This window comes from Ischnura elegans, chromosome 12 (assembly GCF_921293095.1).
Source record: "Ischnura elegans chromosome 12, ioIscEleg1.1, whole genome shotgun sequence".
NCBI classification, from domain to species: Eukaryota; Metazoa; Arthropoda; class Insecta; order Odonata; family Coenagrionidae; genus Ischnura; species Ischnura elegans.
Genome location: NC_060257.1, coordinates 26012249 through 26039840, shown reverse-complemented (window position 1 = coordinate 26039840; position 27592 = coordinate 26012249). Strand labels below are relative to the sequence as shown.

The following is a 27592-nucleotide window of genomic DNA, read 5'->3' as shown; positions in this document are numbered from 1 at the left end:
TACAGCCAATAATCTCTTTCTGAACAATGGCAAGACACAACATCTTACATGCTGTCTTAAAAGCACTGAGCTAAACAATGATCCTGTCAGGCTTCTAGGCTTCAATATTGACGCTAAAATGACATGGAATTCACATGTTTTCCTAGTCAGCAAAAAACTCTCTAGGGTTTTGTACTTATTGAGGAAACTTAAAACCTGTGTCAATGAAAAGTACATGAGATTAGCCTATTTTGCTTTTTTTCATAGTATTCTTGCCTATGGTGTTCGACTCTGGGGACATGCAAATGAAACCAAAGAAATTCTAAAACTGCAAAAAAAAGCAGTGAGGATTCTGAGTGGTGCTGGGCCCCGTGACCACTGCAGGCCAATTTTTAAAAACTTTCATATCCTCACCATCTACAGCCTCTTTGTGTTTCGCAGCATTATGCACATTAAAGATAACTTAGAAACCTACCCCATACGATCCACCATCCACTCTCATGACACTAGGGCTAAAAATAGCCTAAATATTAATTACTGTAGGCTGTTTAAGACCAACAACCAGTCTGACAATTTAGGAGTAAAATTATTTAATAAATTACCCAGCAAAGCCAGATCAGTGAGCATCACTAGACTGAAAAATGTGCTGGAAAAGTGGCTGTGCAATTATCCACTGTACTCAATTCATGAATATTTTGAGCTGGACTTTTCTTCTCTTTTATTTTAAATGTAATCTTTGTAATGTATGTGTTTCTAATGTTTTGATCCAATGTACATGTTTTGTATGTTTCGTTGTATCGAATGTTTTTATAAATGTGTTGTATACAACATCCGCGAGGGCCAATCCTCGCCGTGGATGAATAAAGATAAAGATAAAGAATCCTAAATATTTACCCACATTTTGATGTACTTACCTCGAGGAAGGACTTAGTGACACGAAGTGACTTGGGAATCAATATCTCTTCACTGGAGGATTTGGATTGAGGATACAGATCAACTCTAGAAAGCAGAACATTGGGATTCGGTCCACATTCCATTCGACTGATGTACAAACTAGGAGGGCAACAGAGACGATATTTCTCTGGGTTTATCGAAAACTGTAGATCAAACGCAGAAGTAACTTGCACGATAGTCCACTCTGTGAAATATAAAACGAATAAAAGATTAGAAAGACAAACACATTTTTAATTTTCTCTCTTTAAAAATGAGTCAGTCTTGAAAGTCTTCAAAATTCTTGACCATTTTAATGTCAAGAACATTTTGAGTGGGGCATGCAAACACTGCAAATAATAAACGATTTTAATTTTTCCTGGTGAATATTTCTGACGAATATTTCTCGGGTTTGCATCCAGGTTAAAGCTTTTATACAAGCCAAATACTGCAAATAATGTTTTTTTAAGAAGTTTGAAAGACCAGATTATTTATTACTTCTATAAAAATAATACTCATGACTTAATTTTTTATAATGTATCCATAGTTTTTTTCCAGAGCAGAACATGTTTAGAGCTGGAAGCTCATCATCATCATAAGTCTGCAATGCCAGGACTGGTTTAACACAATTCTTCCTGCTCTCCAATCTAATAGCCTTTTCATAGTGACGTATTTCTTTTCTTTGACATCCCTAACATCCTATAGAACTCATTCAGGGACGTCCCCTTCCTTCTTCCCATCCCATAGCTTCCACAACATAAGTATCCCTCTTCAGGCAACTTAATTTTGCCAAAAGGGTGGTTTCCTATTATTTCTTTTATTGCCTAAATTGAAAGATTGTTACTCCTGGAATACGTATTTCACGCTTTTAGATTTTTTAATGACGATATCTATTTTTCGCGATTAAATTAAAAGTGAAAATTTTCAAGCACGCGAAAACACTACGGCTAAGTATGAATGCTGGGAAAACACCGTGTGACGTCATTCTGGTTCCCGCTGTCGCCTAGGGAGGTGACTTTGGGGCGAGGATTTGAGCGCCACTACCATTCAGGCTGCTAGCAGGTAGCGTTTGGCTTAAATAAGGATTATTAATACCTTATAAAACGAAGGAAACTTTCCGAACATAAGCAGTTTTAATAGGTTATTATTAAGACATGTTTCCCTGAGCTCTGTGCCTCATGCATGCATTGGTAATCTCAGACGATGTAAAACTCCTATCTACTCGTATAGAAACTAGGTCCCTGTGACGTCACATGGAGTGGCATCGCATGGGTGCCAATCTGACCTTTTTCAAATGCGGTTGGTTAAAATTGACCATTGCCATTCCCCTAAACTGGGATTTCTAAAACCAAATAATTTTTATATTATGAATACACTAATGGTAGGTAACGAATCGCAATCAATGCCTTTCGTTTTCTTTGATGAAGGAAACCACCCTATTCCTAGCACCCTGAAGTTCATGTTTGTATTTATTCAATCTTAAGGCCTACTGCAGGTCCAAAGAAATCTCACGTTTCATGTCCCTACCCCCATAACTTTATCACAGTTTACCAATGTACCCTCACATGTAGTCCCCACCTAGAGGTTCAAATGGGGGACCAGTTAACCTTTGAAACATTTTACCCGAGATAATTCCCTCATGTACGATTATTAAAAAAATTGGAGAAGCGGCCACTACTTAGGATAATACTGTGATGGTTTCACCTAGCCTTCCACTTCGCAGCACTACAGTAGTTTAAGTAAATATTACCACCCCTCCAGTGAAATCAGTGTCGCTGTACTGACTATCTTACCCAAGGCTAGACTCATACCACCTCGGAATGCAGGGATGCCGACTTACAAAAAATATTGGGGGGGCCCAAACCGGGGATCTTGCCCCGGGAAATTTTATAAGTAGTGAGTTTTAAGTTTTTTAAGCATTTTAGAAGAGTCATGTGATCAATATTATAACCCTGATAATTTGAATCTCAATATCTGGACACTTCGGGGAAAATCGACAAGCCTGACACATTTTTCCTTCACATCCATAACGAATTTCCAAGGGGGCTCGGGCCCCCGCACGCCTCATGGAGTCGGCACCACTGTCAGAATGCCATCACTTTTTGTCCACAACTACTAATTCGACAAGTAAACTCATTTACATCGCAGCTAACCTCGATATCTAGAGGATGACCCACCATCCATAAACCAGTTGACACACTAGGTAGCTTTAAGCTCAGCCACACTCGTTCCGATGCAAGAAGAAAGAAGTTGAAAATTCATGATTGGGATGAAGAGACATCAATAAAATATCTAACATTATGAAGAACAGCATTCCTCACAGATATTGTGCAAAATATACCTAAAAATCAGTAATTTCCCAAATAAGATCTATGAAAGGCAATACAAGGGATCATATATGGAAAGCTACATCATCAGAACTTTTCCGGCATAATCTACTTATTTTAATTATAACCAAAAAAATAACTTTTGTTGACGATACAGGACTGTTTCAGGCCACATAAAGAAGTTTTCACGCAAAAAAAGGAAGACTGAGTAACAGGAGTCTGTGGTCATGCACCAGTTAGCCCACAGGTAGGTGCTAGATGGAACTAACCTAAGCCCATAAATCAATTTTAATGATAAAGAAGGACTTTACTTAATTTGATTTAATAAGTTTCCAGTTTATTATACTGTAATATCACTTACTCCTATATATCATACAATGAAAAATTGTTTTTCTGTTAATTTCAAGCTCATTAATAAACCCTCCCGTTTCCAAAAATGGAATTCATATTACCTTGAGGTAGTTCTTTCAATCTCATCTTGATTCCTTCACCTTTGGCCGAGGACGAGAGAGAACGGAAGCAAATTGCCGATCGAATCTTTTCGTCGAAAATGTTAGATCGATAATTGGTTTCTGAACCTGAATCTCGAGATGCCACTCTATGGAAAAAATAACGTTTCATTCAAAACATTGGTACCGTAGTAAACATTAATTCCACGTTCACTTCAATTCTCACCGCGACAGATGGTTTAAGTACGTATCAGCCTTGTGGCGTAAATACACAGCATGGGTTTCCGACAACAGGAATATTCCGTCCAAATCCTTCCCTATAGAGAAAAGCTCATCTGCCGCTGCTTTGCATAAATCTGTAGTAAATAACCAAATATTCATTAACCTTAACAGTTAAAGAACAATCATATACCACGATAAAATTTTCTTTTACCATCATAAACAGAAACGGGAGGGCAGGATCCCAGCCTAGAGTCTCGGCCGAATATACCACCCATCACTCTATCCATTTCGTGATGTGAAAAAGTTAATACGACTTAATACTCAACAATCTGACACCACACTGACCACTGACACTGACATTTTCACCAGTTTTCACGAGGTTTTATTCCGTGAGACAAACCGAATCCGAAAGAAAGCCGAATCTTTCCAGCGAAAATTCGAACGAGACCATAGACCATAGATGCTCTATGAACGAGACACAAACAAAGAAATGAGTAACGAATTTCGTCAGAGGAAAGGTGCTACCGGTGCTACATAGCGCGGTTTCAATTTGACGAATCTCATTCTTTCTTCTACGTAAAATTTCTATAATTGCTGTGTAGGTAAATTTCGTGAGAAGTTTCAAACAAGTGATAATAAAAAACAAAAGTAAAAATTAGCCCTGTCCAGCAAGAGTGATTCATCCTCTATCTCTCGCAGCAATCACACACATAGTAATAATATTTCACAGGCTTAATTAATTAAGTTACCAATAGACTCGAAATAGGCAGATTTTATGCTTCTATAGCTTTTTGTGTGCTCTCAGGGCTGCCTTTCCACGAATTACAATAGTTAGAAATAAAATGCGTGATGCCTTTTCACATTTAACTATAGTGTGGTTTCAGGATGATAAATGATGCAATACATGGCCAACTTCAAAGTTGGCCATGTGCAATGTCACCAGAGAGCTATGTTCCGCGAATTAGAAATTCCGTTAAATATTTTATAGCAATCACCATATTTCCAGTTGAAGTGCCTAAATCGAAAGATTATTACTCCTGGAGTACGTATTTCACGCTTTTAGATTTTTAAATGACGATATCTATTTTTTGCGATTAAATGAAAAGTGAAAATTTTCAAGCGCGCGAAAACGTGACAGGTATGAATGAATACCGGAAAAACTCTGTGTGACGTCATTCTGGTTCCCACTGCAGCAAGTGAGGTGACCTTGGGGCGAGGCTTGAATACTGATACGACGCAGGATGCTAGCAGGTAGCAGAGTACCCAGCTAGCAGGTAGCGCTTGGCTTAAATATGGATTATTACTACCTTATCAAACGAAGGAAACTTTCCGACCTTAGACAATTTTAATAAGTGATTATTAAGAGATGTTTCCCTGACCTCTGTGACTCATGCATGCATTGGCAATCTCAGATGATGTAAAACTCCTATCCTCTCGCGTAGAAACTAGGTCCCTGTGACGTCATGTGGAGTGGAATCGCATGGGCGCGAATCTGGCCTTTTTCAAATGAGGATAAAATTGACCTTTGCCATTTGTCTAAACCGGTATTTCTAAAACCAAATAATATGTATATTATGAATACACTAATGGTGGATTACGAATCGCAATCAATGCCTTTCGTTTTCTTTGATGAAAGAAACTACCCTATTACATACAATTTATTATTAAAATAGTAAAAATTGAAATATTTAATAATTATTGGTAAAATATCCTGGAATTTGTACTTTAAGATATAAAACATAGCAAATCAGGTTGGGCACAACAGATGGTTCAGTAAGAAATTTAAAAAAATATTTGACAAGAGTAAAATATCAGCATTTACATTGTTAAAATCTCTAGATACCTTGTACATCGGCAGATAGCAAAGGTACAGTATACTGTGAGCAATTGCAAAGGTTACAGTATAGGTACTGTGTGGGAGGTATAAGTATACATAATTGCTCAATTAAACTTTAATTTTAAACTTTAAAAACGTCTTTGCGGTCCCAAGAGGGCCCTGGGCCCATTAGGTGGACCGGTCCACCTAATATTTTTGTTTACGGCCTTACGGTCCCTGTAGGGACCACTGAGACACACATTGTTTAAAATCAGCTTATAATGAGTTTCATTGCTCAGGAGTTAACTGGAGAGCTGCTATTATATTTTAAGCCTAGGCCATTTAAATTCCCGGCCATGCAGCGATACATCTGGGATTTAAAGCTGTCCTTTAAAGGTTAATTGCTGAGAACAACACTGAAAATCAATAAACTTAATTTAAAATAACACATAAAAATATGTTAAAGAAATCATTTATTTCTCATAGGTACTGATAAAAATTACAATTGGACCCCAAACTCAATGGTGCTTACACTGATTAGGTTCACAACCTAAATTCACACAGTGCAAAAAATGAAAGTTTAAGTACGTACTTATAAGACATTAATACATGGTTGAAATGAATACTTTTGATTCATTCTCAATGAGGACGTAGACTTCAACTCTTTTTAGCTGTGTGGATAACAATTGTTTGAATAAATATCCACATTTATAAAAGTAGACCATTTGGTCAAATCACTCAACTCATTCTCTGATGAGTTCATTTAAAATGGAAATGAAAACTTATCTTAAAACTAATCACTACATACATGGATTTCTTTCTCAAATATAATAAAAGTTATGCAATCATTTACGTATAACAATGATTTTCTATGACAGAACTTGCTTTATGTTATTGAATAAGATTATTTTTATTTGAAAATAAAATTGGAGCAATGAGGATTTTTTTACGTTCTGCGTTGACCATTAAAGTACTTTGTTCTGAATACAAACACTCTATGCATTCATAACCATAATCAAACCCAAATTAGAACAAATCTAAGTTCTCCCAAGGTTGCTTGTGCTTACCAAGATGTTGAAAACTAATAAGTGAATAATTCAATTTAAATCACACCATAGCATGAACTGAAGCCAGAAATTTAACATCATGGAAACATTGGCAATAAAACTTTGTTTTAGCATGCAGTCCAGTAGACATCTATCATAAATAATAATACCATATAATACATTACTATTTCAGTCCTACTAAATTCTGCACAAGCAAAATGGGAAATATTATATTCCGAAACCAGAGCTTATTCAGTTGAATAGATGAAATTAGATGTATAAAAAAATGGCCAATATTAAATTTGAGAAAAAAAATGGCAGAGATAACAAAATTTAATTTGGTAGGGATTCAAAGGTATTCATGAAGAATTTACCAACAAATTGGTAATATGAGAACAAGCAGTGTGAATCATCACAAGGTATTTCAACTTTGTAATGGATGAATCTTCCTCAGCACTGAAAGTATAGACATAAAGGATTCACTGGATTTGAACTTTTAAATTGATTCGACTTTACATTACCACATTCACCAAACATCCGGTACATACCAATCATTTTGAGGTTCCTGTTTCACTTCACTCTGTTGGAATGTATCATTCTGTTTCATCAAATGATACAAAAATTCTTCTGTCTCCTTCTGGATTCTCGCATAAAATACATGAGCTGCATAAAAAATTAAACTATCATGTCATTCATTGGTAGCAATTATTCTACATCTGCAGATATGTAGCATTATGATATAGAATAAATATAGAAGGTTAACATTTATAAGTATGATAACATTGAATTTACTAACAATAACATATATTGTAAAAAAATTTGATAAAAAAATGGCAATATAATACTACTATTTGGGTTATTATACCCATTTCAATTAATCTTTATGGCTGAGTGAGAGTGGATAAAGTATGTGGGGGAGGGTGGCTTTTATTAGTGGCTGATCTAGGTTTGGACCAAGGTGGAGGCAAACTGGGAGTCCGGGAGAACTTCTCGCAGCCGTACGGGGTTTCGGGAATTTCAGAATTTGGCATTTTCAAATCTAAAAAACAGCTGTTTTAGGTTTATTTTAAGAAAAAAAAAAGACACAAATATTCCCTAAGTTTAACCCTTTGGCTGCTGGAGTACATAACTTTAGCTACCAGCCTGTGCGGGAGAGAACCAAGAAATACTTTGCCGTCTAAAAGAAATATTTAGCCTGGCCGAGTGTCACGCTAGGAAAGAACCCTTATAATCCCGGGCAATACCTCCTTCTTTCTTATGACTTTCCCACCGAGGCCTTCAATTGGAAAATTTTTTACATGCTACGAATAGCTTGAGAAAATTTTAAACCTCTCTGTACGGAGCTCTTTTTTAGGAAGGAGTTACCATGGCATTTTCGTCCCTCAGATTAGGTACCCAACTCAACCCTCCAACCCAGGGATTCCCAAACTGGGGGGCGCGCCCCCCTGGGGGGGCGTGAAGAAAGTCCAGGGGGGCGTGACACCCAAATGAAATAAATAAAAAAATTACAAAAATAATTTCCTTAGATCTTTGAAATGAAGTCTTTCTAAGTTTTCATAATTGTTTTTGTAAAGTTTCAATAAAGTTGTAAACTTTATCAAAGAAGGTTACAGTTTTTAAAACTACAAAACACACAAGAGTTCAAGGTTCTCAAAACCGTCCCCCTCCATAGCAGTCACTGTCAGACGCAACGGGTGTGTGTACCGATCTGGGTTGCGATATCCGTATACTTCTCGCGCACGCGCAGTGCAAGCTCCCTTCTCATTGGGCAAGTTGTTTGAAAAGTGCAGGGGAATGATATCAAGAAATTAATTATGAATACTTTTTTTATCAATACATTTTCGAAGATGCTTCATTTTTGTAAGCAGATGTATTGAAAATAAAAAAATCTTTTTATCTAACAATAAAATGATCTGTCGAGGTAAGTATCACACTCCTTTTGAACTATCAATTGCTGTAGTTTATTTTTATGTTTTCAAGTTTCGATAGAAATGGAGAAATCTTCAAAAATTTATTGATAAAAAAAGTTTCTGTTATAAATTTCTCAATATCGTTCCCCTGCACGTTTTAAACAACGCCGCCGCCCCTCGCACCGATGAGAGTTACCGCATTCAACAGTGGACAAAAAAATCTACCTACTCACCGTATCCAGTAGGCTCCAAGTACAAGTACAAGTACTACTAGTACTAGTACTATTAGTACTAGTACTAGTACTACAAGTACTACTTGTACAAGTAGGAGTTGGTATGTACGGCACCGTGGAAATAGGGTATTGCAAAATGGAAAGCTGATATGTGTAGCGGGGGGGCGTGGTACAAAAGTTTGGGAATCCCTGCTCTAACCCTATCATAGCACAAATCCATGGACAACTTATTGCATTACCAGTGTTTTTTTCAACCAAACATTGTATTTGATTCTCAATAATTCACTCTTCTAAAAGAATTACTAACATTTATTTAATGATTGTGGAATTTTAATGGGTTTCCAGTGTTAGTAGTAACAAAGTTAGCAAATACAAGGTAATAAGGCTTCAAGTCCAGAGGTGTGTTATTTATAGCACTAAAACCTCGTTTAAAAATTGCTTACAAACAGAACCTAACGAAGAATTCATTTCAGAGTATAAAAAAATTGTAGTAGGCAACAAAATGTATCAATGAAAAAACTATTGGCAATGTAACCACTTCGCAACGGATTCCTGCGGTGAAGATGGTCTTAAATGAGTGGGATGGTTGGGTTCAATTGCCAAAGAGTGGCCCTAAGGACTTGCTATGCTGGGTCTCAGCCTGGGCCTGAATGAATGCGACAATTGCTACCTCAGTGGTCACTTCCCTTCCCTCTTGTCGGCCAGAGGCGACATACGGTCGTTTGCATTGAAAAATCCTCAACAGCTACCAGGGTTGATTGATTTAAATCACTTGATGTTTATTTTAAAAAATCAGGTGATTAAAATCAAAATGTGATCTACATATATGTTTGATCTTTGAGTAAAGAAAAGGAAGCTGTAAGTGTATAATTTTGATTTTTATTTCTTGATTAATACAATGAATCAACAGTTATCAGCACAATGGTGGCTCTTAAATAGAAATGATACTGTAGGAATGCATGTAACATGAAAATTTAAAAAAATGGCTTTGCTTAGAATACTAGTGTATCCGTTGAAAAACAATTGTTTTCTGATTTAACTTCTAAGCGTAGGCACCATACAAAGTTGCAATTACAGAATTTTTCTAAACTTCATATGCTTTAGAACCGCATAATATAGCACATTTGATACTTCCAATGGCAATTTTATATTATGCTGGTGTAATTTTTAATTTGATACCATTGGCACTTCCATAGTTCTCTCCCCTGATTGACTAAATGTTGTATTAAGTTTAGAGTATGTTGCCTCTTATTGTTTCTGCAAACGATCATTCTCCAATATGCTGCCCAAATAGTTTTGCAAATAACTAAATTTTTGATGAATGGAGAATCATAATAATCTCATTTAAATCGATAAAATCCGATTTAAATCAATAAAATCCGATTTAAACCAAAAAAATCAACAAAAATGATTTTTTTGAAAAAAAATCATGATTTTTATCAACCCTGACAGCTACGTATATCCATAGTTTCATCGGCTCCACCCAATGTCCGGCTCGAAAGGGTTAACAACTGATGGGCCTACATTTGGGCACTTGTCGTAGGCATATTAACAGTGTGGAGTGGGAAGGAAACAATATGAAATGGGCAGTATGATAGAAAATGCCAGGTGGCACCCTACGCCCCTAAGGATGACAGGGGAGAGTACCTGCATTCAGTGGCGGCGCGTGCGTATACGCATGTTAGCAAGTGCACACCCAAAGATGAATAAATTATAAAAGAAAACTATTCCTTTGCAACGCGAAGGATAAAAGTACTGTCTGCATATGCAAGAAACATGAGCCTCCGAACGCTACAGCTATCTCCCTTTCGAATTCACCGCTCTACTAGTGTGCGATCCCGTGGCATCATGCCGGGCGCATTTTCGGTCTGTGCGATCGCTTGAGGGTGCTCTGGCAGGACGAGGTAAGCGGGGGGGTATGTGCTGTTCAAAGGGGCGATGGGAGCAGACTCAAAACCATGCGAATGCGCACGCTCATGTTTTTGGTGACTGACTAGCAGGTAGTGTAGTGGTGTAGCCGCCACCTACACTACCTGCGCCCAGGATCCTAATCCGTCTACAGAGCCATCTGTATAGCCGTTTTCTACACTACTTCCTCATAGGGTGTAAGGAAAAGAGAATGAATTTCAACTACCGTCACTTGTAAAGGTGTGTTGAGAATAACTATTTTCATACATGCTAATATTATTTCTGTTCATGCAATTTTAAGGGTAGAGTGTACCAGTGATATGTTTCGCTTGCTATGTATTCTATTACGACGAAATATGACGCTCATGGATTAGGATTAACATAATATAATTAAATCATCCTATATCTGCTCTAATGCACACCCTAGATAAATTACCACCAGCCGCCACTGCCTGCATTAGTGATCCCTACCAGGGGCACAGCTAGGAATTAAGGCTGGGGGGTAGGTGTAACTAATACCGGGATGTATTGGGGTATGGTATACCTACCAGGATAAGCAGTAGGTGCGAGATTAATAAATTGCAGAATTTTAAGATAAATGGTTCAAAATGGTGAGTTTTACGGCTTTCTGAGGGATATTTTATTGATCCTTATAGTATTCTATTAGTAATATCAATAAAATTAGGTACAACGAATTAAACTTAAAAATTTCTCTAAGCTCTGGGGGGGGGTTTTGTCCCCCAAAACCCCCATTCGATGTGCCACTGATCCCTAAAGTGAGGGAAAGTAAACTAGGTCTCCATCCAGGTAGCAATAAAAAATTTGGGAAACTTCCCTAGGTTGTCAAGCAATTGTCAAACACTTAAAAATGTTTTTCCTGCAGTCAGTATACAAAACATTTAAAAAATTATTTGACAAATCATTAGATAAATTGGACCCTCTTTTAAGATCCGGCATTTATGCAATTAGCTGCGACTCATGTGATTCAACATATGTAGGACAAACTGGTCAGAATTCCAAAGTAAGGACAGCAGAGCACAAAAGATGTTTTGAGAAGAGGGAGTTAGTCTAAGGGAAAACTAATTTGTAATCCAGTTCATAATATGTATGTAGTAGGTAAATTTACTCGCAAATATTACTAAATATTTTTGTGCCAAGTAGCAACCTCCAAAAATTTCAATTTAATCTAGTGCATGTTTCGACCCAAATGTCTTACGCCCATTAGACTCCCTCATAGATATGCCACTGCTTTCCATGAAAGTCCAAATACTGTAGGAGGGCTTCGCTGATGGGAGAGCAGGGAGTACTGAGAGAGAGAAAGCAGTGGAGCAATCTTAATGCATACATATTGCGACATATACATAGCTTCCCTTATTTGTCAAAGAAAAATATGTGAGTCATAAGAGTCCACAGGTATTTTCAGTGCTGGGCATATAAAAAAAACTATTTATTGGATGAAATTGAGGATACTGCCATCACAGAGGCCCAGGAAATGGTTCCCTAACATGCTAAACCTAGTGCCGTTGGTAAAAGGCATAGTAAAACATTGTCTCAACAGTGGAATTGTAGGTACTAAGTTGGTTTTGGATGGAAGAAGTAAAGAGCACCTTGAGAACATGTAAGATTTGGCAACTCTGCTGGGAGATTCATGATGTTGACACAACAGAGTTCTGAGAGCAATTGAATTTCCGAAGCCCTAAGCCACACTTGCCATATTTTGATTGGCAAAGGGAAAGTTACAAACTGAGAAACTTTCCCCCCACTCCCTACACTTGCAAAAGCCAAACCCGCTCAGCTGTAAAGACAATATGAACTGGGTAAAGATATAGATATATGTAAAAATTCAAATCACCTGTGCCTCTAGCTGTTTTATAGCAAAATGCCTTCTGGTCACTGTCCCATAGGGGTGTAGTGAGACTAGGAGAATTCAACGATTTTTCATCTTTAGAGGACATTTTATTGGGATGATTGTGATCAAACACCTCTGTAAGTGAATAATTAAGTATAGTAATCAAAATTATGTTATTGTAAACTTCCAAATGATCATGGAGAGCAGAAGATTATTAATATTCCCTTCAAGATTTCCTCAGGGTAATTTATGATTCCCCACACAGCAATTGCTTAACCAGTAATGTTCCATTCTAGTCCCCATTAATCCTGCTCCGTCCCAGGGACATAGTGAATCATTATGGAATATTCTCTAAAGCTATTGCCCTCTTACATAACAATAATGTCTGTGGGAATTACATAAAACAGTGCTGGTATATTATAATTAATATTTTTTTTTAGATTAACCCAGACAATATTATTATGTCCATTAACCCATGCCATTTAAACATTCCCTCTCCCCAACTCCCAAAAATATCCCAGATACAGCAGATAAGAGTAAACAAGGATTTATTTATATCCTAAGAATAATCGCTAACATTCGTGAACAGAATACATATCAAGATTGAGATGTCTCAGGATTATTCAATAGGGTGGTTTCCCATTATTTTTTTATTGCCTAAATCGAAAAATTAATACTCCTGGAGTACACATTTCACGCTCTTAGATTTTCGAATGGCGATATCTATTGTTCCTGATCAAACGAAAAGTGAAAATTTTCAAGCACGTGAAAATGCGACAGCTAAGTAGGAATGATGGGAAAAGTCCGTGTGACATATTTCTGGTTCCAGCTGTCGGCGTGTGAGGTGACCTTGTGTCGAGGCTTGCGCGCTGATATGACGCAGGATGCTAGCAGGTAGCTGAGTACCCTGCTAGCAAGTAGCGCTTGGCTTAAATAAGGATTATTATTCCCTTATCAAACGAAGGAAACTTTCCGAACTTAGGTAATTTTAATGGGTGATTATGAATACATGTTTCCCTGAGCTCTGTGCCTAATGCATGCATTGGTAATCTCAGACGATGTAAAACTTATATCTACTCGTATAGAATCTAGGTCCCTGAGACGTCACGTGGAGTGGAATTGCATGGGTGCCAATCTGGCCTTTTTCAAATGAGGTTAAAATTGACCATTGCCATTCGTCTAAACTGGGAATTCTAAAACAAAATAATTTGTATATTATGAATACACTAATGGTGGGTAAGGAATTGCAATCAATGCATTTCGTTTTCTTGGATGAAGGAAACTACCCTATTGGAATACTCCTGAGAGATCCTTTAAGGTGGACGCACAGGACATTCCCGGAATATCCCTGGGATATTTTCAGAACATAAAGAATATTCTTGAGATATTCCATTATCCTTTTGAGATAATCCTCAGCATGCAAGTTCACAGGAAATTCCTCCACTGAGAGTCACCTGCATCTTTTCAAGTGAAAACCAAACAAAGTTTCAATGGACGATGATTTGGCAGTAGGCTCGCTGTTGAAATCATAGTCAAAATTCAAATAAAAAATCAAAATTCTGTACACGGTGGAAAACTGAAAATATGGAGAATAAGCAGAGTTTTGCTGTTAGTTTCACAAGTGCTGAATGTAATATGCATATATGTCTCTCATTGAGGAGCTAAAACAAATTAATATCGTTGATTAATTAGAAAAAAAGATAAAAAAGTTGAATTTCTTAACTGTACAAATAATTGACGCTTTTCGTCAGAGACTAATATGTTTGTAAATAGCGTATTTTAATCAATTAAATTCAAATAATGTATTCTATGAAAAATAACGATAAACTGTGATGAGCATTGAGCCACTGCATATAATAAGACTTGAAAAGAGCAGCTTCAGCAGGAAAAGACAACATTTGTTGAGAACGGTGAGACAATAAAGGCAAATGTACTAAAGGTAGTGTACGTACGTATCACGAGCAAACGGAAAGTAAAATGAACCTGCAGTAATGCATGAAGGTAGAACACAAGTGGGATATCATTATTTGGTTCGCAACGACTTTACTGCAATATAAAATACGATTAAGTTCGAAACAAACAGACTTAGATTACAAATAAGGAAACACCAGTTTGCGTGGGTTACCTTGATCACCTTGACGGGGCCATTGAATCAAGCGCCATTATGAGCTACTTTCGCCTCATGAGTCACTGCATATGCTGATTATTACATGTTGTGACTACACTCAATTATATTCTTTTTGTTAGAAATAAATGATAATTTTTTTATTGTTAACGAATAATTTTCACGTAAAATGAATTCCACCAAACGATTTAGGAATATTTCCCATATTTTCGTTTCTCATGTTATTTTTATTCAGGTGCGCTACCACAACAAAGTAACTCATAATTTAGCATAAGGATATTATTCGCAGTAACATAACTTTTAGGATAGTAATTTTAAACCAAAACTTTTTGTAAAACTTTTACTAATAATTCAATAGAAATCTAAGAAAAACAATAGTCAAAATCGTCAAAATCTCACCTTTTTTAATACGTAAAGTTTTAATAGGTTGGCACACTTTGTTGGAACAGCTGTTTTTGAGAGCGTAAAACCTCGGGTCATTCACCAGCTACTTATTTTATTTTGCATTGTTTTTTCCCTATTAAAGAGATTGGGCTTCGAAAAAATTTTTTATTTTCAATAGACAGGGTTTTTGTTTACTCACTGTGTGGCACATTCCGCCTCATCAGGCATCTCCATAACTAGCATTTCAACTCGCCTACGATTGCTGTTCTACCTCTCACATTAGATACGTCTCCTCCGTGGACTGAGGGTTCGTCGCTCAAATGGCTCTAGTGATTTCACAAGAAACTTTCGATAATGCCGTCAAGGAAAACATCGAGGAATTCCAAATGAGTTCCGAAGAGGCGGTCAAAAATGCCATTGAAGAATTCAAAGCTCAGGTAGTTAACCATTCATTATATTCTTGTAGTTTTGATTTGATTTCCTTGGAGCTTTCGAAGGTCTGGAAATTTTGCGAGCGTATTTGAAGTGAGAATGATTTTCCTGCGGGTACCATTTATTGTTTTTAAAACTATTCTAATTGAGCATAACCGGTGCTCTCAGAGGCAACCAAATCATTATGGGGTTGTTTATTTATGTAGGTGCTACTTTACTAAGGAAGGACTTCAGCGGTTTCTCCATTATTGGAAATAAAATAGAACTTGGGAATATATTTTCCTCGTTTGTGACTTACGGCCTATCTGGAACATTATACATGAAAGTTTCAACAGCTTCCTGCATGACGACGATAAGACATTGAAATAGATGGACGAAGCCTAAATATGTAGGACTGAACTAGTTCACATTTTATTCTTTCAAGATTCAAAACCGGTCCGAACTTTTGTCAAATCACGTCTCTTTAAGGCCCTATCAATGTTATAGCTGAGCGACCAAACAAAGAAAATGCAAACGTATGAGCTCTTTGGTGACTCCATATTTATAAGATAAAAAGATAACTATCCTGCATCAAATGAAACCTGTGGTGCACCCAGGATGGGTAAAAGGGGGGTAAAGGGCTCCCCTCTTCAGTATATATTAAAAAAATGAACAAAATTACCATTTTATCTAGTGCAAATTGGATATCCCTCTATGAATCCACCCTGGGACGCCGACTTACAAAAAATATTGGGGGGCCCAAACTGGGGATCTTGCCCCGGTAAATTTTATAAGTAGTGAGTATTAAGTTTTTTAAGCATTTTAGAAGAGTCATATGATCAACATTAGAACCCTGATAACTCGAATCTCGATATCTGGACACTCCGGGGAAAATCAACATGCAGGACACATTTTTTCGTCACACACACAATGAATTTTTGAGGGGGCTCAGGCCCCATGGAGTCGGCGCCACTGAATCCACCCTTTAAAACAACTGATCCTGGTAAATTTCAGTATCAACTATTGAGGAGTGATTACTTTGTAATCATGTTTTGTAGCTTCATCCACCTCCACTGACAATTCATTATATTCATGATTGCTAGATGTATTCATACTTTAGTTTTGAAGTAATTATCAAGTTACATCTGAAAACTCCAGAACAGATTCCTTTGTATCAATTACAGTTACTTGGATACATCCCTATTTTGGAGCATTCTTTCACCCCATTAATCCTCATGAGTCACCTAATATTTAAAAATGGCAAAAAAAATTCACAGACTACCGACTTTGTTTGTCTCACCATTTCTGGTGACGTTTCAATGAAAACTTCAAACAGAATTCAAGTGTATAGTATCTGTAGTGTTTTTGGTATCGTACATACCTATTATTTTAATCAGTTAAAGCAAACGTGTCAGTCTGGATGGTGTAAAAGTTTAACATTTGGTTTTATTCCAAGTGCATTGTTATGCTTGGTTTATGATATGACATAAATCTTAAGTTACCCCTATGTGTATATTTGCAAAACTGCAAATTTAATGTAGGTATATATTATGGAGAATGTTGTGCTGTGAAGAGGTTAAGTGGTTTCTTAAGAGTGTAAAAACAATGGTTGTACTCAGTTCTTTTTATCTTTGTGGGTGAGCTGGTGTGGCTAAAGCAAGTGTAGGTGAGGGGTGGGAAAGTTTCTCGACTTGTGACTTTCCCTTTGCCAATCAGCAAACAGTAGGCATGGCCGCAGTCAGATCTCCGTACAGTGAACATCGTGAATCTGCTTGTGGAGCAGTGTTACCAAACCTCATGCATTCTCCTTGTATGTCTTTAAGTATACCTTTCACCAATGGTGCCTCAATCGGCATAGTAGCTGACAATATCATGGGATTCTGTGAAAGGATTATCCTCAATACCTTCCAAATTAGTAGTCTTGGCACTGGGGTCAAAATACCTGTGGCTACCCATGACTCACACGTTTTCAGTGACGAAGTAGGGCGGCTATGTACCTTTGGCTACGTTAAGCTCGCTCCTCCCTTTTCTCTTGGTACTACCCCTCCCCATTAGCAAAGCCTTCCGAGAGCATCCGGGTTCTCACAAAAGCTCACCCGCAAACGTGAAGTGAATAGAGTATAATAGATATCAAAATTTAAATTATTTCTTATCTTATTCGAACATAAAGTGCTTTTGTTGTACGTTATAAGGTTAATCTTCATGCTATTGGAATGTATTTACTGTTTTTCTAACTTGTTAAGTATGCATTTATTTGTTCGTCATTGAGATTTAAACTATTCATAATTAATGTTTTATAATATTTACCTCAGGTCTGTTTGAAATCGAATGCCATATTTACTGGAGTAAATGATTTATCATTATTCATGTTCTATTTATTTAGTTATTTATTTATTTTTTCATGTTCTACCCTAAATGTTGCAATGGGTATATGTGCATTCTTAGGTATTTTTTGATATGATTGTTTAAGTTAACTTCAAGATTTCATTTCATTTCTATGCTCTGATGTGTTAGTTGTACTAAATTCCATTCGGAAATATCTCATATATTTTGTACAAGTTTATTTTGTAATATCTTTTATGTTCTTAATGGACAATTTTGTCCAAGAACAATAAATATTATTATTATATTATATTTAAAAAAATCTATAATCATCTCTGTGCATATTTGAAATACTTAATGTCTATGCAGTGGTGTAGCCGCAGAGGGGTTTTTCCAGGTTACCCCCCCCCTTGAGCCTTTAAAAGAGAAAGGAGGCACCAAAAACGAGTAAGATGACCTCAATAAATAAAAAAAATTATTTCAATAGATACTTGAGAAAATAAACAAATACAAAATTACTGTTTTAGAGTCCTAAAAATCAAGTTTTCAACATCAAAAATCCCTGAACCATCTCTTTCCCTGGGGTGTTTTCCATAGCCGCGGAAGGGCCCCGGAATCTCCGGCAAACCCTCCCCCATTTCAAAATCCTGGCTTTGCCACTGGTGTTATGTGTAATTTCTTGTTGAAACACTTGGTCGGCAGTATAATATACTTACTTGACAGTTTACCACTCTCAGGCTGATTGCCTTGGGGAACCCCTAGCTCCTATGGTTAATATTTTATTCCTGCCGCATGAACTGCGGTGAAATATGGTTTTCATTTTGTATGTACATACTTTTACAGAGCAATAAATTTCATTCATTTATTAAAATACCTGCAGAAATGGAGAGCCCAGACCTGTCAGATGTGCAATAAAAGTTATTGTTGTGGTTCACTGGAAAAGCATTAAATTCTTCTCTTTTATAGATTTTTATCCATGTAAATTGCTATCCTTTATTTTCCTTAGAATATACTATTAGGTAACACACCATCACTAGTTGTAGCTACATTATTCTTTGTAATCATTGTTCCGAGGAAACAGTCTTAGAAACCTGAACAATAAAGAAGCATGGATAATTTAGAATATAATGAATGTGGCCGTAATATGGACATTTTATTCTTTAATGTGGAAAATATATATGATACATGCATGCACATGTGTATTTTGATTCATTTTATTGAGATTCATTAAGGTTTTTTGGTTTCATCATTGTTACCTTCAGAATATTCATCAGAACTCTATTTGCAGGCACGCATGTAAGATTAATTCCCAAAAGAGCAATGAGCCCAGGAACACTAATCCTCTTGACTTTCTTGTTACTATTAAAATTTGTGGACTGAGTTCAGGGTCCCAGATCCTGAATTTTCTCAATATGGTGGCAACAGCGCTCAAAAGTTGAAGCATGTTTTGATAAAACACAATGATGACTATAATTTTCAATATTAAGTAAAAGTATGATTTTCAGATGTGTGGAAATTGAAAAAATTGCAACTATAGGCAACTCCCTGGACAAAATTTCTGGTTACATGCCGGTGTACAGGAAGGTGAAAATAGCCTGGGTAATTGGGAAACTGTATAAAGAGAGATGGCTTTAGTAGTTATTACAAATTTTGAAACCACGTGTAGCACTCTGAAGATATACAATACGATCTACTTGATCACAACTCTTTTCTTCATCAAAGAGTGAGAAATTCCTGTTTTGCATAAGCAATGCTTTGACCCGCCCACTTGCCAGCTGAAGGAAGCAAACTCATTCTTGTTACCGTTCCCTCAGGGTGCTTATGTAATACTTAAATGTCCCCTGAGAACAGTTCATCAAACTGATATATGGTATCATTCCTCAGGGAATTTGAGTTTGATATTTGAGCGGCCACCCTGATTAAGAGTCTGTAGTATTATGTATATGTTAGCAGAAAATTATCATAGTTATTTCCCAGATCATAAAGAAAGTCAATAATTAACACATATCCCTTGACATTTTTATTATTTTCAGGGTGTCGATCTCAGTAACATTGTCACATCATCTTCAGGAGATAATGACTCGGAAAGACTTAAGAACATGATTGATTTAATAGAGAAAGCAATTGCAGAGAATTCATTCAACTCCGAAGATTTTCTGTCAAATCTGAATGCTCTCAACGCTGAATGCAGCAAGGACATAGCTCACCGAGTCTTGGCTGGAAAACTCAATCTGTACGGGCATTTGGTGGAAATAACTAAAAAACTCAATGGTGATGAACCAACTGCAGCTGTTTTATCAACTCTTACGGCACTGATGACAGGGCAGCCTGATCTACTTGATGAAAATGGAATCAGTTTAATCATGTCTCTCATGAAAATGGAAAACGTTGATCTCTACCAACCTACACTAATATGGGTGAAACAGTGCATTGTCAAGCATGAACGAAATCGGCAAGGTCTAATGGAAGCCGATATTGCCCCTCTCCTAGTTGCCCTACTGACCAATGAAAGTACTCCTGCAAGTGTTATTCGAGAAACCTGCAGAGTCTCCCGAGCACTGGTTCTGGATGATGACATCAGAGTTCCATACGGGAAGGCACACGACCACTGCAGAATATTGGCTGGAGATTGTAATGTCTTGGACATCCTAACAAGTCTGTTGTCTCGTAAGTTTTGTTGTTTGACCTGCCATAGGTATATTGTAACGTGGACGAAAAGTGGCACAATATGGTGGAAATTCTTAACACTGATTAAACACAGCACAAGATTTCCACAAAATTTATTTCTGCACTATGCATTATGTTGTCACTGTGAACAATATTGAGTATGAGAATGTTAAAGCGACAAAAATGATAATTATATATTTATTTGCCCAGAGGATTGAGTGACTAAGTTTGCTCACAATATAAGGCTCAAGACAACAAAACGCTCATGGGAAAATTAATTTTGTGGAAATGTTGTGCAATGAATAGTTTAATCAATAGGTACATTTAGTTTTATCTTAAGGTCAAAGGCTGGCTCAAGGCAAAGAACTTACCTGGGAAAACTGCTAATGTGTCACCCTCCTGCTGGGGGTAGGGTATGGAATACCTCCCAAATAATCCAGGCATTCGGTCCCCCCCCAAGTTCCGTTGCCCGGCCCCTGTTAACCCTCGAGCAGGCGCACCTGATATTTTTACACGACCGGGCAAATGGCGTACTTTGTCCACGATGTAATATTTAAATGATAACACCCGATTTTTGTTAAAATTTATCTTTATTTTTTAGAAATTAGTTCAATCTCGTACTTTTACAGGTGATACAGTTATAAAGGTAAGCAGGTGGGACAGTTAGTACACGGCCGGTCGCACGGTTCGGATCTAAAAAAAATTAGGTACAATGCTTCGAGCTTTGAAAACTCGCACTATAGACAGTCAAAGTACGCTGTAAGAAAACACGAGATCATTCTGGACCAGAATGTACGTTCAATGTTAAAATCCTTGGTTTTTGAAAATTGGCGTGCTTCACACACCAGTGCGCATGCTTGAGGGTTAAGGTCCCAACAATAACACAGAGGTCAAGCTTTGTCCAGAAATCTCCAAGTCTCAAAAATTTCAAGTGTATTACCCAGTCATGCACTGAGTGCAGGACACCTGTAGAGCCGTAACTATTTAAATGCATTTTCTTAGGACATGAAATCTGAATTATTTCAATAAAGGAGAGTAAAATCAAAAGCAATTGCACAAAGGAATGCTTTACAGTATTTCTCCTCATGTTAAATGTGCATTAAATAACTTCAAAAATTTTGCAAAAGAAACTTGTATCATGCAGGTGTTATACTTGAGAATTTTGGTTAATGATTATCAGGGACAGGGTTATAAAAAGATTTCCAAATTTAAATTTCCTGATAAAAAACTTCATTACCAAGGGCATACTAAGAATTAAAACTATGAGCTGGGGCGTGGGATATCCATGATCGCTCACGTTGTGACATTTCAGCTATGAAAAGGGGAATGAAACCAAAATTTTAAGACTAATATATATTATTCTTTGATCATGAGTATATAATAGGGTAGTTTCCTTCATCAAAGAAAACGAAAGGCATTGATTGCGATTCGTTACCCACCATTAGTGTATTCATAATATACAAGTTATTTCGTTTTAGAAATAGCGGTTTAGACGAATGGAAATGGTCCATTTTTATCCTCATTTGAAAAAGGCCAGATTGGCGCCCATGCGATGCCACTCCACGTGACGCCACAGAGACCTAGTTTCTATACGAGTAGATAGGAGTTATACATCGTCTGAGATTACCAATGCATGCATGAGGCACAGAGCTCAGGGAAACATGTCTTAATAATCACTTATTAAAACTGGCTAAGGTCGGAAAGTTTTCTTCGTTTGATAAGGTATTAATAATCCTTATCTAAGCCAAGCGCTACCAGCTATCAGGGTACTCAGCTACCTGGTAGCAGCCTGCGTCGTATCAGCGCTCAAGCCTCCCTCAAGGTCACCTCACTGGGTGGCAGCGGGAACGAGAAATACGACACACGGAGAGATTTCCCGGCATTCATACTTACCCGTCACGTTTTCGCGCGCTTGAAAATTTTCACTTTTCATTTAATTGCAAAAAATAGATATCGCCATTTAAAAATCTAAATGCGTGAAATACGTACTCCAGGAGTAATAATCTTTCAATTTAGGCAATAAAAAAATAATAGGAAACCACCCTATTAGAAGATTGGTTTGTTACTGCTCTCCAGTCTACTTACCTTTTCATATTTACCTATTTCCTTAATTTTACATTCTTTTTGGCCTGCCCTATGTAACTTGTTTTGGCTGTCCTTTAACTGTCTTCCTCTCCACTAGTCCTTTGACAAGTGTCTTCATCATGTCTCATGATGTGACCAATTTATTTGTCCCGTCTTCTTCTCAGGGTTTTTGAAAGACTTCTCTTTCCTAGTTCTTCCTCTTCATTACCCTCTCATCCATTTTATCTTCATTATTCTTTGGTTGCTCCACATTTTCTAGGATGTGTATAAATATAACAGTGCTTTAATAATTATTAAAATTATTTATGTGAAAAAGCATAAATTTTTACTCTAGTTACATGTCTTATACTGATATCATTTTTCTTCAGTTTGAGGAAATGAAGACTTGAGGCATTGCTACACTGTCAATTAGTGTACGAGTTAAGTATCGTCTAAACTGTTATATATAACTGTTATGAGTTGTCCAGTGTCTGTGTAACTACCCAACGTGTATGAATAGAAAATAGAGCCTATTCTAAGTTGGTTCTTTCATTAGAGCATGTACTATTTCACCAAAATCGTTCATGCATTTAGGCACTTACTCTTACAAGTTAATGTTTTGTAACCAGGGTGTAAGAGTCAATAAAAGACAAAATTAGATTTTACATTCTAATTATTTTGAAAACTCATTTATTTACAATAACATGTATAAAAACAGCATCTTGTAAACTTATTTTCTATTGAAGGGCGTTTCCATTCAAAATCATTGAGGGGGTGCAGGATCACCCTGATGGATTTCTTTAAAAAATATATATGCTATAGACCTGTAAGAGTGATTTACAAATTCACCATTTTTATCTTTTTAAGTGAAAATGTCACAAAGTTAAAAAGGCCATTTTTGTGATCCTTGGGAAAATGTCAGTTTTCAAATGTTTTTTAATTTGGCCAATAATTAGACAGTAAATTTATATTTATTTTTTGTGAATTTAGGCTACAAAAATGATCATGCCACGCTTTTGGAGGTGATATCAACAATGGCTGCTTTGGCTGTCAGGAATGAGTTTTGCCTTGCAGTTCACAAAGCAGGAGGTCTGCAGTTGGTGCTGGATATCCTGGTCTCATTTCCAGAAAATGAGGTAAACTGAAACCTCTGTGATTTTGACTAATAAGTAAAAAATAAAATAAGTGCAATAGGTATATATAAAATATTTAATTAGAATAAGAATACATTTCCTTTGTCTGTTCTAGGATTCCTTGTGTATATTTAGTATGACTAGTTTTGAAAATAAAAGCTGGCAAGTTAAAAAAAAAACAATAATTGTTGATGTAGATGTCTTAATTGGTGTGAAATATGGTATTATCTTCTCTTATTTTCTAGAAATTGGCTCGTCAGAGTATGAAGCTTCTGAAAAGTCTGGCTGGAAATGATGATGTCAAAAAATACATTGCGGATGCTGGAGTCTTACCTGTGGTTACATCAACCATGATTAGGCATGAGGTGAGAGTATCAGATATGTAATGCCTTCTTAATTAATCCTGTGCCTTAACATCAAAACTGAAGTGTCTTTGCATGCTTAAAATTGAATGTGTGCGGGTAAATATAGGTATGCACTACATCTCTGTCTATATCACTTCAATGAAATTAGGGATAATATTCATTATTGGTAGATAATAAAGCCATTAGGGATTAAAAAGCAAAAATCTTTTTTTAGGGTTGGAGTTGAAAAAACAATCATTGGCATGCTAAAAGTATGCCTACCCTGTAGCTGAGTATGTATTTGGTATCCATGGTGTTTATTTTTTCTTTTGATCACCAAAATAGGTGAATTGAAAAAGCATACTTTAGTACAATTTTTCATTAAACAGATTACAAACTCATAACTGAATTCTCTTTATGTTTAATTTATTCCTCCATTTATTAGTTATGTAGTTGGAATAAAAAATTTTGAGTCAAGAAAAGTTATTCTACTTATGCCCTCTTAGTTTTCATAAAATCCTCACTCTTCTGAATGCTCTTTAACTAATGAAATAACTATTGCATTTCAAGGGCATCAAAATCTGTCACAATGGTTATTAATATGATTCAATGTTAGCATTAAAGCACCAAATCCTTGATTATTTTGATGTGTTTGTATAGACCTGCCACAAAACCAGGGCATTCATCCATGTTCTTAACTATGGGCGTACCCAGCGGGGGGCAGACATTTACTTTTGCTTCTAGAGGGGGGGGGGGAGGGGATATGATGATATTGGCAAAGCATATGATTTGTGCCAAAAGTGTAGGTGATACAATCAGGCATGAAACCATACGCGTGCTTGGGAGGAGGGGGAGTACTAGGTTCAAATGCGGGTTGTCTGCGCTGATATTTGGTGCCAATTCGCGTGCATAGGAAAGCCATACAAAAAATTAAATCTGCTATATACAGTGTAACCTCGTTAAAGCGAGTACGGGCTATAGCGACACTCCCGCTATTACGAGAGATAGCCGATGCACCGTCAATTGACCCTATAATAAGCGTGTTAAAAAATTCGTTTTTACGAGACCCTTTCGGTGTTAGCTCTTGCCATAGTGAGGGTTTCACCGCCGGAAGATTTTTATCAAGACTTCTTAACCTCTGTAATTGCTAGCGATCTGTTAGGAATGAAGTTAATGGAGTGCTCAGTCTCAAATTTATGTGGTAAACTGTCGTTCGATAAATATAATGATTGACGAAACAATGCTTTGCATGATTTTTATTCAGTGCGGCGCTTATAAATTGTTTGAATAGTTAGTCGTTATTTGAGTAAGGAAATTTAGTGATGCAAAAAAACATCGCCTTTCATCTGGATTTATGCTTACGTTTATCGGATAGATGTTTATCTGTAGCTGCACCACTCCTGTTCCTGTATATCTGTTCGCAACAGGTATATTGGCTATTACTTGCTCCACCTCCGGTAAAGCAACAATTCGCTATAGCAAGTGTTTATTAGTGCACCGTGGGGTGTCGTTATATCGAGGTTGCACTGTATTTCATTTGTATAGTGCTGGAAGTTAAATTCACAGTTAGTTATTTGCAGACTTAATGAATTGTAACTATCGATTGTGGAGTGGTAACAAAGTAGGTATTTATGTGGATGTTTTCTGGATTAATTTTAGCAGACGACAGTTTTGGGCACATGCTGCTCCTGTCTTTGGGTCCTAGAACATGAAGACAGGAGTAGGAATATGCCTGAATCTGGTTTCCCATAAAATAATTAAATGCTGCCTTAACCAGGAAAACATTTTTCCATTTAATCACCATTTAAGCCTCCTTACCAGATATTTATGTGGTTGCGGTACAAATCATGGCATTCTTTTTCTAAAACACAGGCTTCAGCTACGGTTGCTAGTGCTGGGTGCTCTCTCATAGCTGCCTTGACTTTACGCAGTCCTGAAAACAGCATCAAGGCTCATGATGCAGGAGTGGAAGAAGTTATTGCTCAGATAATGAAAATGCATGCTGGGAATGCTGATGTTTTGGTAAGTGTTGGAACTGTACTATTTCCTGATAGTATTACAACCCAAGCAATTCATTCAAAATATTTGAACACCAAATCTTCACATCAGCGACCTCGGAAAATTTTAAATCCCCCCCTTGGTACTGACTGACTGCATAAAAGATTTGAAGCATGGTATTGAGTAAGGTGGGAAGGGTTCGAATCAACAATCAATTTTTTTTGGTTCAATTATAAAGAGAACTCTCCCATGAATATAATTTTCTGCTGCAGTCTGGATTTACTGTACCTCTGATATCAGTTTTATTCAGGCATTATGACATATCAGACATTATGTTTACTAACTGCATAGAAATATGGAATGTCAGAGGATAGGTACCCCTGGGCTAGTGGTCTCCTCAGCATATGTATTGCAAACAGTGGCCTTCAGGGAAAAGCTTTATGGGGTGACTTAAAGCTCACAAACCCTCCACCCCAGCCACATGTTTGATCTATTGAAATCTTTTCATAAATTGCAATATTGAGTCTCTGTGAGCATTGGTTGACGTCCTACAAATAGTATTATGTAATAGAATTGGTTTGTTTGAGTGCTATGACAGCAAGTCATTTTGCGCTGCTCAAATCATTACTAAGGCGTAAATGTTATGTCATTGACTTTTCTTTGTCTGCTGCTATGTGATTTGTAGATACAACACCATTTAAAACATTGTGAGGGATTCCTTACCTTAATGGGAGGGTCTTCCTATGTGAAATATAGGAAATGAACCATAAGTTGAATGACATCTGTAAAAAACCAACTCATGACAAGTGAGTGGCTATAATTGACCATTATTTCATGTATTATTGACTATCATTTCCCACAATTTAAATAAAATTTAAGTCTCATGTCAATGTGTACACCTCTTTTTTTTTTGCAGCGAATGGCCAGCTTAGCCATTCGTAACATGGTGAGTCGAAGCAGGGATTTGAGTGAGCATTTTATAAAACATGGGGTCCCTGAGTTGCTGATGGATGCAATGAAGAGGCACAAAGCCACCTGTGAATCTAACGCAAAGGGGGCCCTTAGGGACCTGGGATGTCCCGTAGACCTGAAAGAAGAGTGGAAGGGCAAATCGAAGACACCGCTGACGAAAAACTGATTCTGTTTTGAGCTTGTTAACTTTTGGCTGAGATTGAAAGCTTTTACCCTTACCCCTGTTTTCTATTGACAAGTAATAACATTTTATAAGAGAAAGCTATATAACTTATTAATATTTATTGTTTTTTTTTACCATGATGCATTTAAAATGCTCGCATTTATCAATTAAATTTCTTAAAGCATGAATGAAGCTCAATGTGATGAATTTTTCATGAAATGTTTTTTGGATGTTTTTTTAAGCAGCAACTACATACTAATAAAATTTCTCACATAAAGCATTGTATAAATGAAGTTTTCTTGTGATTAGAGTTTACCCTCCTTTAATATTTGTAATTGCT

At 36.8% G+C, this 27592-nt stretch overlaps 3 protein-coding genes and 1 long non-coding RNA gene across 5 annotated transcripts in view; 1 reads left to right on the top strand and 3 right to left on the bottom strand.

The window, feature by feature from the left end:
* Positions 1-4280, bottom strand: part of LOC124169366 (separin-like) — a 35436-nt gene extending 31156 nt beyond the window's left edge. Inside the window, exons 1-4 of the mRNA XM_046547955.1 lie at positions 4119-4280; positions 3912-4041; positions 3689-3834; positions 894-1117 (exon numbers count right to left, since the gene is read on the bottom strand). Coding sequence (XP_046403911.1) covers positions 894-1117; positions 3689-3834; positions 3912-4041; positions 4119-4194 — 576 coding nt within the window. The 5' untranslated portion in view covers positions 4195-4280. The remainder of the gene's footprint in view (positions 1-893; positions 1118-3688; positions 3835-3911; positions 4042-4118) is intronic.
* A 1899-nt stretch (positions 4281-6179) lies between these two features.
* Positions 6180-15017, bottom strand: LOC124169011. 2 transcript variants are annotated; one of them, XR_006867020.1, is made up of 5 exons: positions 14795-15017; positions 14622-14715; positions 12673-12804; positions 7318-7432; positions 6180-7225 (listed from the first exon to the last, which is right to left on the bottom strand). It is a non-coding gene; the product is annotated as an uncharacterized LOC124169011 (long non-coding RNA). The 2 variants fall into 2 exon arrangements; XR_006867019.1 differs by lacking the exon at positions 14622-14715 and having other exon boundaries at positions 14795-15010.
* A 198-nt stretch (positions 15018-15215) lies between these two features.
* Positions 15216-27536, top strand: LOC124169010 (armadillo repeat-containing protein 6 homolog). The gene is made up of 6 exons (XM_046547472.1): positions 15216-15615; positions 19945-20578; positions 23633-23778; positions 24021-24140; positions 25992-26141; positions 27034-27536. Exons 1-6 carry the CDS (start codon positions 15499-15501, stop codon positions 27253-27255), a joined length of 1389 nt encoding a protein of 462 aa, XP_046403428.1. The 5' UTR covers positions 15216-15498; the 3' UTR covers positions 27256-27536.
* LOC124169009 (death-associated inhibitor of apoptosis 1-like) overlaps positions 23634-27592 on the bottom strand; it is a 60521-nt gene continuing 56562 nt past the window's right edge. Inside the window, exon 9 of the mRNA XM_046547471.1 lies at positions 23634-23804. The gene's annotated coding sequence lies outside the window, so the exon portion shown is untranslated. The remainder of the gene's footprint in view (positions 23805-27592) is intronic.